The 13,658-nt window shown below is 42.8% G+C and overlaps 1 protein-coding gene across 2 annotated transcripts in view; it reads left to right on the forward strand.

Annotated features, from left to right (window-relative positions):
* heatr6 (HEAT repeat containing 6) overlaps positions 1 to 13,658 on the forward strand; it is a 54,915-nt gene that overhangs the window by 27,346 nt on the left and 13,911 nt on the right. For both annotated transcript variants that reach the window (XM_060936427.1, XM_060936428.1), the window contains exons 12-15: positions 8,566 to 8,855; positions 8,935 to 9,057; positions 12,074 to 12,163; positions 12,255 to 12,389. In XM_060936427.1, coding sequence (XP_060792410.1) covers positions 8,566 to 8,855; positions 8,935 to 9,057; positions 12,074 to 12,163; positions 12,255 to 12,389 — 638 coding nt within the window. The remainder of the gene's footprint in view (positions 1 to 8,565; positions 8,856 to 8,934; positions 9,058 to 12,073; positions 12,164 to 12,254; positions 12,390 to 13,658) is intronic.

A 13,658-nucleotide genomic window follows, 5' to 3' on the forward strand; every position in this document is an offset into this window, starting at 1 on the left:
TAACAACGAACACTGAACACTATTTGTGACTGTTGTTATCAATGGATCTGATTTCAAGGTCATGGCTAGGTACTGATAGAAAAAAAATATTTTTTAAAAAACACATGTTTTAAGTGTTTCTATGTATCAATCATTAATTGTACAAAATGATTTTCATACATTTATGTATTTGTCATATCTTTCTTTGTCACATGAAGTGTTGTCTTGATAACACATGTGGCACATAATTTTAGCAAATGGATGACAGAAGATTAATTGAAAGATTTATGCTACAGAACTGCCTTTAACTAATAATTATCACTTATTACTGACGATTGTACGTTTACTAAACAATACCATACAAAGCTCAATACTCCCAGCCTATAACATACTGAATATCAAGTTAAAATCAACCGCAATAAAAGGAAAATGATGAAAACTGGAATATCAAGGGGTCTACTGTATCAGAAGGCCCACTGCATTTCGCGAGATCGCAAGCTGTCAAGTTACTAGAATTCAATCTTTCTAGCTATACTTTCACCCCCTACAGCTATCAGTATTACACATAAATCATAGATTAATCACACAGCATTCTAATTCAAGTGAAAATGGTCTTTAAAAATACACACAAGTAGCGATTTAGTCAGAGAAACCAACCAAAACAAGTCTTCAAGTCGCCGGTCTTCTTCATTCTCGTCTTCGTTTCTGTCGTCGTCAGAACTGTCCTCATTTTCTTCTGAAGATGAGCGCTCAGGTTCAAATCTGTAAGGCTGGATACCACCAGGACATTCAGCTGTCAAAATCTCTACTTGTGGGCCATTTTCTTCTTCTGTATCGGTAAAATCAAAGCTAATTTCCTCAGCATCGCTCCTATTTTCTGGTGTGTCCGCCATTGCAACTGCACCGAGTGGTTACTAGTATGACGTCACGCAGCTGTTCCATTGACCGAGAGGGGGCGCTGCGAACGCGGGAAATTTCAAGTGATGGTCATTACCAAATAAGGACCGATTACAACCGCGGGAAGCTTTTGAAAAATCGACGGTCAATTTATTTCGAATCTCGAAAGCATTCTGGTGCAGAATAATGCGACTTTTATCGCCACTGCGTGACGCCTTTAATGATATTATGGACCACAGATGATGTGATCCACAAATGCTTTGTGGTTTAACATTGAGGAACGTTATTCTTAAATTGTTGCACTGTTTGCCCACGCAGTCTTTCACAGAGCGGTGAACCCCTCCCCATCTTTACTTCTGAGAGACTCCGCCTCTCTGGGATGCTCTTTTTATACCCAGTCATCTTACTGACCTGTTGCCAGTTAACCAAATTATTGGGGGCCAAGCAGCAAAGCTGCGCAGGCACCCATAGGGATTCTACTGTTTCTTATTATTCAACGTTCTTCCGCCTTTGCGTCTCTATGGCAACCCCTAGAACCGTCTGGCGAAAAGTTGTGAAATTTTGCACACTGATTCTTGACAAACTCAAGGTTCTTCTCAGCAAGTTTCAAGTCACCACCTTAAACTCTCTAGCGCCACCAGCAGCTCAAAGTCGCAGGTACATTTCTGCTTGTAACTTTGAACCGTTGGTCCAATTTTCAAAAACTTGATATCCTTGGGCCAAGACAAATCCAACGCACCCTATGACGTCATTTTCTGCCAGGATAGTTTTCCCGCCATTTTGAATTTTGTGAAAATCAATTAAAATGCTTCCCCTCCCTCAATTTTTGACCAATTTCTCCCAAACTTGGTACATAGCAACTTTGGACTAAGCTGCACAAGGGCATTACCCGGTGTTTTGAATTTCATAAGCGTTTGGCCATGGCAGCCAATCAAATTTGGCTGCACAGACGCGAAACAGGAAGTGTGCTCATATCTCGGCCGCCCTTTGGCATATCTTAACGAAACTTGGTGGCATTATGCCCCACCCCTCCAAAAAGGCCCACAAAAAATTTGGAACAAATTGGCCGCTGGGGGGCGCTATAACTAGGAAAAATGACTTTTGGCTCATATCTCATGATGCGTTTTGGGTAGAAGCAAAATTCCACTATCTCTGGAATCCTTGGGTCAAGATGAATCCATCGCACCCTATGACGTCATATTCTGCCTTGAGGATTTTCCGCCATTTTGAATTTTGTTAAAATCAATGAAATTCTATGGCAACCCATAGAACCATCTGACGAGAGGTTGTGAAATTTGGCACACTGATTCTAGGCTGCCTCAAGGTTCTTGTCAGCAAATTTCAACTCACCACCTCAAACTCTCTAGCGCCACCAACAGGTCAAATTTGGAAGTACATTTCTGCTTGTTACTTTTGAACCATACGTCTGATCATCAAAATCTTAGTTTCGCTGGAATCCTTTGGTCAAAACGAATCCAACGCGCCCTATGGCGTCATATTCCACCCGGTAGATTTTCCGCCATTTTGAATTTTGTTAAAATCAATTAAATTGCTACTCCCCCCTCAATTTTGGACCATTTTTTTCCCAAACTCACTGCATAACATCTTTGGAGTAAGCCACACAAAAGTTATCCTAGGGATTTTTGATTTTCATAATCGTTTGGAGGGAGGGAGAACAGCAACAACAAAAAGAAATCAGTAATCGATGACTTGCAACCACGTGATCAAAACGTGCTACGTCATGAGCGTCCGCCATGATGGTGGCAGTGACGTGCGGTGAGGTTTGTGGCTAGTGAGGCACTGACTTTTTCAAAATCAGATTTTCAAAATAGGGATAACAGAAAAGGCGGTTTCTTGTAGCACAGCCACACAGCCAATCTTTTCGGTTGTACCACTCACTTTGAAACGATCGGGTTATCTTCTGCCCAGTCCTTTGAAGTAATTCCTTTAGCTCCGGCGTCGGCCGTCCATTCTTTATCACGTCCCGTTTTCCTTGAAAGTCCAACTTTGAGAAACTTTTCAGTTGAGCTATTACATCCTCCATTGTTGCAGTCAATCGGAACAAGCCAACAACAGTCCAAATTAAACTTTACGTGACGACGTAGAGAAGAAGCAACCACCAAACAAGAATAACTGAGCTCACGTACGCCCTCTGCAATGCGGCAGAGCTACTGCCTGCCTCACCTCATGTCTTTTCAGTGCGGCTTTATGTCAAATTGTTAACACTAAATAAGTGATACACGTACGTAGAAAACATGACATATTATACACATGTCTACTAGGGCTGTAACAATATGCGTATCGAAATCGAAATCGCGATACGCAGAGCCACGATCCGTGTCGCGATACAAGAAGGCAGAATCGCGGTACACCCTTTCAAACTCCTCAGCCCAAAAACAGAGGTGCTTCCAAACTTCAATTTATGAATACTTTTTATTTAAATTACATTTTAAACTTACTTAAATTACTTTTATTTTTTATATCTATTAGTAAGTCGTTTTTTCACCGACCTGCGACAATCTTCTGCGAGTCACGCAACGTCCACACTTGCCACTGGCAGAGCATTCATTTCTTTTAAGCGGTCGCCATTCTGGTTGCGACGCGGGGAGCGAATCTGTAAACAAGCAGCTCATTGGCTGGCTAGGTGTGCCACAAGCCAATCACAATCACTTGACCGGAAAGGCATGCAGTGTTGCCAGATTGGGCGGTTTTAGGTGCTTTTTGGCTGGTTTTGAACATATTTTTGGGTGGAAAACGTTACAGTATCTGGCAACACTGAGCATCTGCTTGGGCAGAAGCCTTCTGCGGCAGTTACATTTTGACACGCGAGCAATGTTTCACCATAAAAATTCTGTAATTTCCATCTGTTTTCCGCAAAAAATCGTGGGTGTATCAAAAAGTGGGTCAAAAATCGCGATACGAATCGAATTGTGAGTTGGGTGTATCGTTACAGCCCTAATGTCTACAATGTATAAAAAACATTTTAATATAGCATTACGTTGGTAGCATACACAGAGTAAGCAAAAGGCACGCGCTCAACCCAGTTAACAAGGGATTGCGCAATCTGACGTGAGGCACGGCTTGGTGCTGCCTCACGTCGCTGCATAGTCGCTGCAATTGAATAGGAAATAGGCAAATACCGCGATTTTGATCACAAAAATGATTGAAATTATTTGAATCATACAGAAATGGCATATATACCACAGATGATTGGACAAATCTTTATTGTTATCATTATTTACATTCATTACATCTCATGATGGCTGGATGATGACCAGTGAGGCCCTGCCTCACCTGCCGCCCCTGACCGCACGTCACTGGATGGTGGATATACAAAGCAACCAGGACGGCAGCCGCTGAAAGCGCGTCTGTAAACAATGCTGAATTTTCTCAATATTACTACGATTTGAACGATCGAGCGAAGATAGATGTGTCGTTTTGACCCGTATTATTTTTAAAAAGTCAGACTTTTCTGAAGATAAGACGCTTCTACTGACCATCGAGTACAAATACCGTACAGGTCATTTCGTCCAAAGCCTTTTTCATACGTACGATCGGTTATTTTATATTTCAGGTACTTGTTTGTTCGAAAAAAGAAGGAATTCTGAATGGAATTTGACCGAAGCAAAACACATTTTTGTCAAGCAAATGAGTGCCATAGTATGGATCATATTAAATCTTTAGGTGCCGAGGAATGCTCTCGCGGCGGCTGTGTTCGTTAATCCCAAGCCGAGGCGCGGTCCTACCGACCTGAGACCGTGCTCTTTCCAAGGGGGCGGCTTAGAGGGAGGTGCCTGTCAAATTTGGCTTCGCTGTGAGCTCTGTTAGCAGACTTATTAATTTTTAAAGCCGGCTGGATCGTGTTAAATCTTTAGGCGCGGAACAGCAGGGCTTTCATTCGCGAACGCAGGAATACCTGAAATATAAAATAATTGATCGTGCGTATGAAAAAGGCTTCGGACGGAATGTCTTAACTATCGGACGAAGTGTCCTGATCCCCTCGTCTCCTCTCCGTACTAAGCCTCAGAGTTTCCTCGCCCTCTTTCCGAATCACAGACGGAATTCTAAAAAATCGGAACGTGCCACGGTCACGAGTCCTGCTGTGACCACAACCTTATACAGCATAAAGATACGGAATAGCTAAAAGAACGCTTAAAGCAGCGGAAAAACAACGAGAGTTGCGAACGCGTGACTATGTTTTGTATGGCATTTCGCTTGACCCCGCATTTGTATTTATATCCACCGACATCCGGGTTTCTGTTTTGCTTTGATGTCACTTGCAAGTCAAGGATAGTGACCCAGGATCGTATCGTGTTGAGATAAATTGCGAGTTTATTAACGTGAAATAAAATCTCGCAGAGTATGTTTGACTTGGGTAGCTACAGTGCTCAGCGTAAATGAGTGCACCCCCTTTGAAAAGTAACATTTTAAACAATATATCAGTGAACACAAACAATTTCCAAAATGTTGACAAGACAAAGTTTAATATAACATCTGTTTAACTTATAACGGGAAAGTAAGGTTAATAATATAAACTTAGGACGTATTCACACCTACGTTGTTTGGTCCGGACCACACGAACCAAATTTCCCTTGGTCCGGACCTTTTGGGTTGGTCTGAATACAAACCACCGAACTCTGGTCCGGACCAAACAAGCGGACCGAGACCGAGCTGCAAGGTCGGACTCGGTCCGGACCAAAGGAACCCTGGTGCGGATCTTTTGGAGGTGTGAAAGCAGACCGGACCTAATCCGACAGTTTTGCTTTTTTTGTACCTCGGGAGCTTCCGTCGTTTGTCGAGCATTATGGGAAACAGAGTCTTGACACTCCACCGCAAAGTGCAAACACTGTTTCGGTTGTCAAGGGAACCTTACAACAGTCGTTCAGTCATTCAGACCAGTGGTAGGCTAGACTACAGAGTACAAAAAATGAGTAGGGGGCAAACGTGGGCCGAGGAAGAAACGCGTACCCTTGCGGATATATGGGCAGATGTCCACATATCTGAGCTTTTGGAGAGAACACACAAAAATGCCGACGTGTTTGCTGTATTCAGTGAGAAAATGAAGGAGAAGGGGTTCACGCGCTCCCCAGAACAATGTCGGCTAAAAGTGAAGAAACTCCGTCAGACCTACATTAAAATCAGGGACATTCTTTCAAAAAGTGGCGGTACTAGCGACGCAAAAAAGAAATTCATCTATTACGATGGATAAGGCGAATATCCCGACACATACCTCCTCCGTCTTGCGTGAAGAGCCAGAACTGTCACAACATGATGTGCGCTCATCAGCGCTATCCTCCGTAGCCGCCTTGCCCTTTGAAGTCGTCGTTGATAAATTACTTGTACAACAGCATAGTAATCGCACAATTGTGAAAACAGTAAAAACTGGAAAAAACATATAGCTTTGATGACATTAAAAAGAATAACAGCACGGAAAGCCTCCATGACTACTTTTGAACTTAACGCTTTGTGCGCGTGTCGTCTCTGACCAATAGCTGAACGACCTCAGGGCGCGTGGCTTTGTTGACAGATTTTGGTCCGCTTACTAAAATGTACAGTGTGAAAGCGAACCGCACCAAAATAAAAAAAACATTTGGTTCGGACCAAAGCAAGTGAACTATCGAACTATCCTGGTCTGAATACACCCTTAGATTACACATTTTTCAGTTTTACTCTGGTGCAAAAATGAGTACACCCCACAACAAAAACTCCTCCATCTAGTACTTTGTATGGCCTCCATGATTTTTAATGACGGCACCAAGTCTTCTAGGCATGGAAGGAACAAGCTGGCGACATTTTGCAACATCAATCTTTTTCCATTCTTCAACAATGACCTCTTTTAGTGACTGGATGCTGGATGGAGAGTGATGCTCAACTTGTCTCTTCAGAATTCCCCATAGGCGTTCGATTGGGTTCAGATCAGGAGACATACTTGGCCACTGAATCACTTTCACCCTGTTCTTCTTCAGGAATCCAACAGTGGCCTTAGATGTGTGTTTAGTCATGTTGGAAAAGTGCACAACGACCAAGGGCATGGAGTGATGGTAGCATCTTCTCTTTCAGTATAGAGCAATACGTCTGTGAATTCATGATGCCGTCAATGAAATGCAGCTCCCCGACACCAGCAGCACTCATGCAGCCCCACATAAGGACACTGCCACCACCATGTTCCACTGTAGGCACCAGGCATTTTTCTTTGTATTCCTCACCTTTGCGACGCCATACAGTTTTGAAGCCATCAGTTCCAAAAACATCTATCTTGGTCTCATTACTCCAGAGTATAGAGTCCCAGTAGTCTTCATCTTTGTCAGCATGGGCCCTGGCAAACTCTAGGTGGGCTTTTTTGTGCCTGGGCTTTAGGAAAGGCTTCTTTCGTGGACGGCGTGCCATTCCTCTGCAGTGTACGCCGTATTGTGTCACGGGAAAAAGTCGCCCCAGTTTGGCTTTGTACTTCTTTAGATAACTGCAGTGAACTTGCATGCCGATTTTCTTCAACCCTTCTCATCAGAAGACGCTCCTGTCGAGGTGTTAACTTCCGTGGACGACCTGGACGTCTCTGTGAGATGGTCGCAGTTCTATCTTTCTTAAATTTTTGTACCACTTTTGCTACAGTATTCTGACTGATAAGTAAAGCTTTGCTGATCTTCTTGTAGCCTTCACCTTTGTGGCGGAAATAAATTATTTTCTTTGGGGAATTCTGAAGAGACAAGTTGAGCATCACTCTCCATCCAGCATCCAGTCACTAAAAGAGGTCATTGTTGAAGAATGGAAAAAGATTGATGTTGCAAAATGTCGCCGACTTGTTCATTCCATGCCTAGAAGACTTGGTGCTGTCATTAAAAATCATGGAGGCCATACAAAGTACTAGATGTAGTAGTTTTTGTTGTGGGGTGTACTCATTTTTGCACCACCCTAATTTGAGTAAAACTAAAAAATGTGTAATCTAAGTTTATATTATTAACCTTACTTTCCCGTTATAAGTTAAACAGATGTTATATTAAACTTTGTCTTGTCAACATTTTGGAAATTGTTTGTGTTCATTGAGATATTGTTTAAAATGTTACTTTTCAAAGGGGGTGCACTCATTTACGCTCAGCACTGAGCTATATTTATTAGAGACGCCACTGAAACATTTCAGCCCAAAAGACGTCAAGAATGACTCGGCCTACGGCGATGTGTCAGACGTAACACTTTAGAACTCAAACTCATTTTAACACTCATAATCAGGGGCGGCACGGTGGTGTAGTGGTTAGCGCTGTCGCCTCACAGCAAGAAGGTCCGGGTTCGAGCCCCGTGGCCGGCGAGGGCCTTTCTGTGCGGAGTTTGCATGTTCTCCCCGTGTCCGCGTGGGTTTCCTCCGGGTGCTCCGGTTTCCCCCACAGTCCAAAGACATGCAGGTTAGGTTAACTGGTGACTCTAAATTGAGCGTAGGTGTGAATGTGAGTGTGAATGGTTGTCTGTGTCTGTGTGTCAGCCCTGTGATGACCTGGCGACTTGTCCAGGGTGTACCCCGCCTTTCGCCCGTAGTCAGCTGGGATAGGCTCCAGCTCGCCTGCGACCCTGTAGAACAGGATAAAGCGGCTACAGATAATGAGATGAGATGATCATTATGAAGTACTGTAATTTAAAAGCATTGCTCGCTCAAATCCAGTGTGGTTACTGTAAAACTCGTTCTTCGCGTCTTCTCTGCAGATGTGAACGTGCGGGTGTCCAGCCTCACTCTGCTGGGAGCCATGCTCTCGTCTCAGGCCCCACTGCCCGAAGTGCAGCTCCTCCTGAAACAACCGTTTTCTGGAAGCAGAGAGAGAGATGCAAACGCTTCTGCAGACGTGACGGGGGCAGAGGAGGCTCCGTGCTGGCTGCTGCAGGTGTGTGTGGCTCTGGTTACTCAGCCGAGAGAGGATTCCTGCTCCGACAGTGATACGACAGCAGCCACCTCTGGTTCGCTGGAGCCTTCACCCGTCCGGCTCGAGGCACTTCAGGTGAGGACGGAGTACTAGATTATTGAAGAGATGGTCGAATGGTTTGGGATGGTGTTTATCGTTTGTGTGTGGTCCTCAGGTCCTGGCGCATCTAGTGAAGGGCTACTTCTGTCTGGCTCAGGTGTCTCTGCTGGAGTTGGGTCAGCTCGGTGCTCGCTGTCTCCGAGAACAGGACCCGTCTGTGCAGCTACACGGAGCGAAGGTGAGAAGCCAGTGCGCGACTGCTTTGGTAGGTAACGATGGCTGGAGAAAGTATGGAAGGCGTGGCTCCGTGCCCTTCTGTTCTATACAGGGATCCCAGACGTCCGCTATTTAGCGGAATTCCACTATTTTCTAGCGGAAGTGTTTTTTTTTTTTTTAAATCTCTTGTATATCCATTAAAAATATATGTTTAAGTAAAATGACCAGCAGAATACGTTCTGATTTGGTTTGCTTGTTTATCGACGTTTTCGTCGGCTTCGTTTGTTCTCGTTGACATTCGGGAACACTCGGAAGTTAAATTGATGTAAATACCGCGAGCAGTGTTGCCAGATTGCGCGGTTCTCCGCCCAGTTGGGGGGTTTCAAGTGCATTTTGGCGGGTTTTGAACATATTTTGGGCTGGAAAACGTCAGGAGTATCTGGCAACACTGACCGCGAGACTGTACGCGATAGAACAAGAAAACAATATGGCTGCGCCCATTTGCTAGAAAACATGTTTTAACTCCGTTCATGCTTTTGTTTCTAATGCGTTGAACTTAATTCAGAGCACTGCAGGAACATCAGAAAAGCAGAAGGAAAGATCAGAGAAACAAAAGCAGAGAAAACTGGAGGAAAGACAGAATGCACCCCAGAAAAGAGCATTAAATTCCTTTGCAGTGAAACCTTTCAAAAAGAGAGGTTTAAATCAGGGGCGTGTTTAGCCTATTTTTGGGGGTGCTCAAGCACCCCCAAAAACGAGCTGAGCACCCCCTAGCTCAGCACCCTCAAAAACACTGCTTTTGGACGTAATTTTCAGAAATAAGTGCCCTTGCGCACTGCGCAATGAATGTGTGCGCGGCCGTGTGTGTGTTCTTGAATTCACCTATTACGTGATAGTTCTATGAGCAGTAAAATACCTCTCCTCCTTGCGTCCCCTCTGATTGGGTTGCCTGTCCGCGCGAGCGCTTGCTACGACATGGTGTTTTTTTTAACTGGATTCCACGCCGATGAGGAACTCGAATAGCACCTGAGTATTACTGGCATAGCGAGATGTGAAGGTACGGACTGGAGTTACAGTTGTTAAACACAACACAATAATATGCATAATGCAATATTGATGTTCCCTGGTCTATGAACAGAATGATAAAAACGACATTTATCATCCATATCGAGATACTTTTGTGCAGAGCTGTACAAGTGCTACGGTGCTAGACCATCGTGTGTTAGTCAATTTTATTTAATGTAACATAGCGTTTACTAATGTAAACTAATGTAAAATCATAATAATACATACTATTATTACACAATACACAAAAACACATTAACAATTACCACTGTTCAAAATGAATAGCTCCAACATTACAAATGCAGTAGTAGGTCTTGTTTAGTTAAAAATATAACGTAAATATTTGTGTCAGTGGTCGTAAATGTGTAGATATCATAGTTTATTGGGTCAGCTTCTGTTAAAACATTGCATAAGTCTAGTCTTCTTGTCTAGTTAAGTCTAGTCTAAATGCGGAATAAACGTGGAAACACTGTCGTTCAAGCCAGGTGCCTCTGTCAGCTCTGGGGGCTAAGCACCCCCAAAGATCAGATGCTAGAATCGCCCCTGGTTTAAATCAAATATCTCCAGTATTTGCTGTACATATGTCTATATCTAATATTACTGAATCATTGATTTCTGCTCATATTCATGATTTTTGAAAAATGAATGTGGCTTATATTAGATTAGTTTTGACATTAACTTGAAACAAAAAAAAAAAACAAATGAGATGAACTATGGATACTATTGTTATAACAAAATCAGTGGAATATTTAGGCAAGTATATTCTTCAAAGCTACATTTTCGTCTAATTTTTTATAATTTTTTTTTTTGCCACTTATGTCATTGATTACAAAATATGGCATCAAATAGATACACATTATGGTTAAATTCTGTTGCTTTTCTATGTTAAATCTATGTAAAAAATGTGTTCTATAGCATCTTTAAATGTTAAAATCTCAACAGCTTCAGGCAGCCCCCTTGACCCCTGCTGATAGTTTCTCATCTCATCTCATTATCTCTAGCCGCTTTATCCTTCTACAGGGTCGCAGGCAAGCTGGAGCCTATCCCAGCTGACTACGGGCGAAAGGCGGGGTACACCCTGGACAAGTCGCCAGGTCATCACAGGGCTGACACACAGACACAGACAACCATTCACACTCACATTCACACCTACGCTCAATTTAGAGTCACCAGTTAACCTAACCTGCATGTCTTTGGACTGTGGGGGAAACCGGAGCACCCGGAGGAAACCCACGTGGACACGGGGAGAACATGCAAACTCCACACAGAAAGGCCCTCGCCAGCCCCGGGGCTCGAACCCGGACCTTCTTGCTGTGAGGCGACAGCGCTAACCACTAGCCTACACCACCGTGCCGCCCGGTGATAGTTTCTTACATTCCTCTATTTTTTTCAATTACTGCTGGGATCCCTGTCTATAGAAATGAAGCCAAAATTGCTCCGCCATGTTCTCAAATTTGGAGTGAGAGTCGGGTACACCTACTCATTTGGTAGGCCCGCCCACTTCTCTCAATTCCAAGGACCTCCAAGGGATGTCGCCAAAGACTTCACTTCATTCCCAAAATGTGTATCCATACCTTCTTACGATATAGTTCGGGAAAATATTGTGCCTCCATGGCTACGGCTTTGCTGTCACACAAAATTTGTCTTTAGTAAATAGAATGAAATCTTGCAAAGAGTGTAAAAATTCATTCATTCATTCATTCATCTTCATCAGTAAGGACTTTTATCCTGATCCAATCCTGGGAACAGTGTCATGAGGCGAGCCGGAAATACACCCTGAACGCGACCTGCGTAAAGATAACGACTTTTAATTCGGCTTCGTATTGGTACAATATGAATCATTGACACTATTATATCCACTCACTCTACTCATAACCATCTGTCTACTTCTCCACCGTTCTCTCTCTGGCTCCTCCTTGGTCCATTTCTCTCTCCAGCGCAGTAAAGCTCTAATTTTCCGTGTGTTCTTGTAGCTGTTGGAGGAACTGGGTACTGGAATCATCCAGCAGTACAGAGCTGATCCCTCGACTTCTGAGAGCGTCAGTCCTGTGCCAGTGAGCCTGGTAAGTTCGCACAGGAAGGGTCTAGAAATGGCATAAGAAGTCATAATGTTAGCGTTAATATGGTAATAAGCATCGTGGGTGTTTGGTACAGGTGGTACAGTTCTGGTCTGAGGTTCTGACTGGTCCGTTGGTCGGAGCCTTACAGAATGAGCAACATCCGACTTTACAGACTAGCGCATGCGACACGCTGTCCTCCATCTTACCACAGGCCTTCAGTCAGCTTCCGGTAAGAGCGTGCGCTGTATTAGTGCTGTTCGGGCTGTCAGAAGTATTTGTACAATTTGACTGCGATTGTAGAATGTTTATATGATATTTATGTACTCAAAATCAAAAACCTATGTTCAAATGTTTAAACATGTCATCTTAGAAACATGTTTCCTAAAAAATGTATTTGTTTAAATGACTGTTGGTGCCCTGATGTAGGAAAAAAAGTACATTTATGCATTTTCATCCTCGGTTGGTTCAGCAAAACGCCCCGCCATTTTGTTTTTCTCTACTCACGGTATATGAGCTGATAGCCTAGTAGTAGAGTAGCCAATCAGAGCACAGGATTGCTCATATCCAGTGAATGTGGATAGAATAAATATAAATATTTAAAAATGCCCTAAATTATTATTTTATTTTTATACATATTAATTTAGGGCATTTTTAAATATTTACATATAGTCTATCGACATTCACTGGATATGAGCAATCGCATGCTCTGATTGGCTACTCTACTACCAAGATATCGGCTCATATACCGTGAGTAGAGAAAAACAAAATGGCGGCGCGTGTTGCCGAACCAACCGAGGACGAAATAAAAACTACTTGAAAACAAAGTACAAAAAAAGCAACAAAATATGGGATAAAAGTGTCTGATGGTAAGAGCGTATCTTTTAAAAAAAAAATTTTTTTCAAGAATTATTATTATTATTATTATCGCATTTTTCACAAATTGCTCCCGTAATTCCGCTGGTTTGTTTACATGCTTCATATTTAAGCATTAAAATTTTTGAATTTTTTTTTTTAGACTGGTTCAAAAGCTCAAAGAAGTTTGAAAATTACAGAACTGAAATGTCCAAAGAAGAATTAAATAAACGTCTAAAGCTATTCTGTGCCTCGGCAAGACGGCACTTTCTACAAAAAAACAACACTCAAGTCAATTCGTTCCGCCATCGATACGTTTTTAAGAAGTCCGCTTAAGAGGAAATGGTTTGGTTGGACGTTTAGTATATAGTTTGTATTTATCACATTTGCAAAAAAATAAAAATAAAAACGCTCTCTTTTTCAAAAGCCAGTGAGTGTGGATTGAATAAAACAGTTATTCCACTCAGTCTCGTCGTACAGGGATTATAGCCGGCTATCAGATCGTGTACGACTCAGTTTCGTAGAGTAATTGTTAATTATATAACGTACATGTTATGTTGTACCCTATGTGATAAGCATGTATAGTTAATAGAGCACAAAGTATTCAAAAACATCATTAGAGGAAGAGTAATACGATGGAAATCAT

The sequence above is a fragment of the Neoarius graeffei genome, chromosome 12 (genome assembly GCF_027579695.1).
Source record: "Neoarius graeffei isolate fNeoGra1 chromosome 12, fNeoGra1.pri, whole genome shotgun sequence".
Lineage (NCBI taxonomy): Eukaryota > Metazoa > Chordata > Actinopteri > Siluriformes > Ariidae > Neoarius > Neoarius graeffei.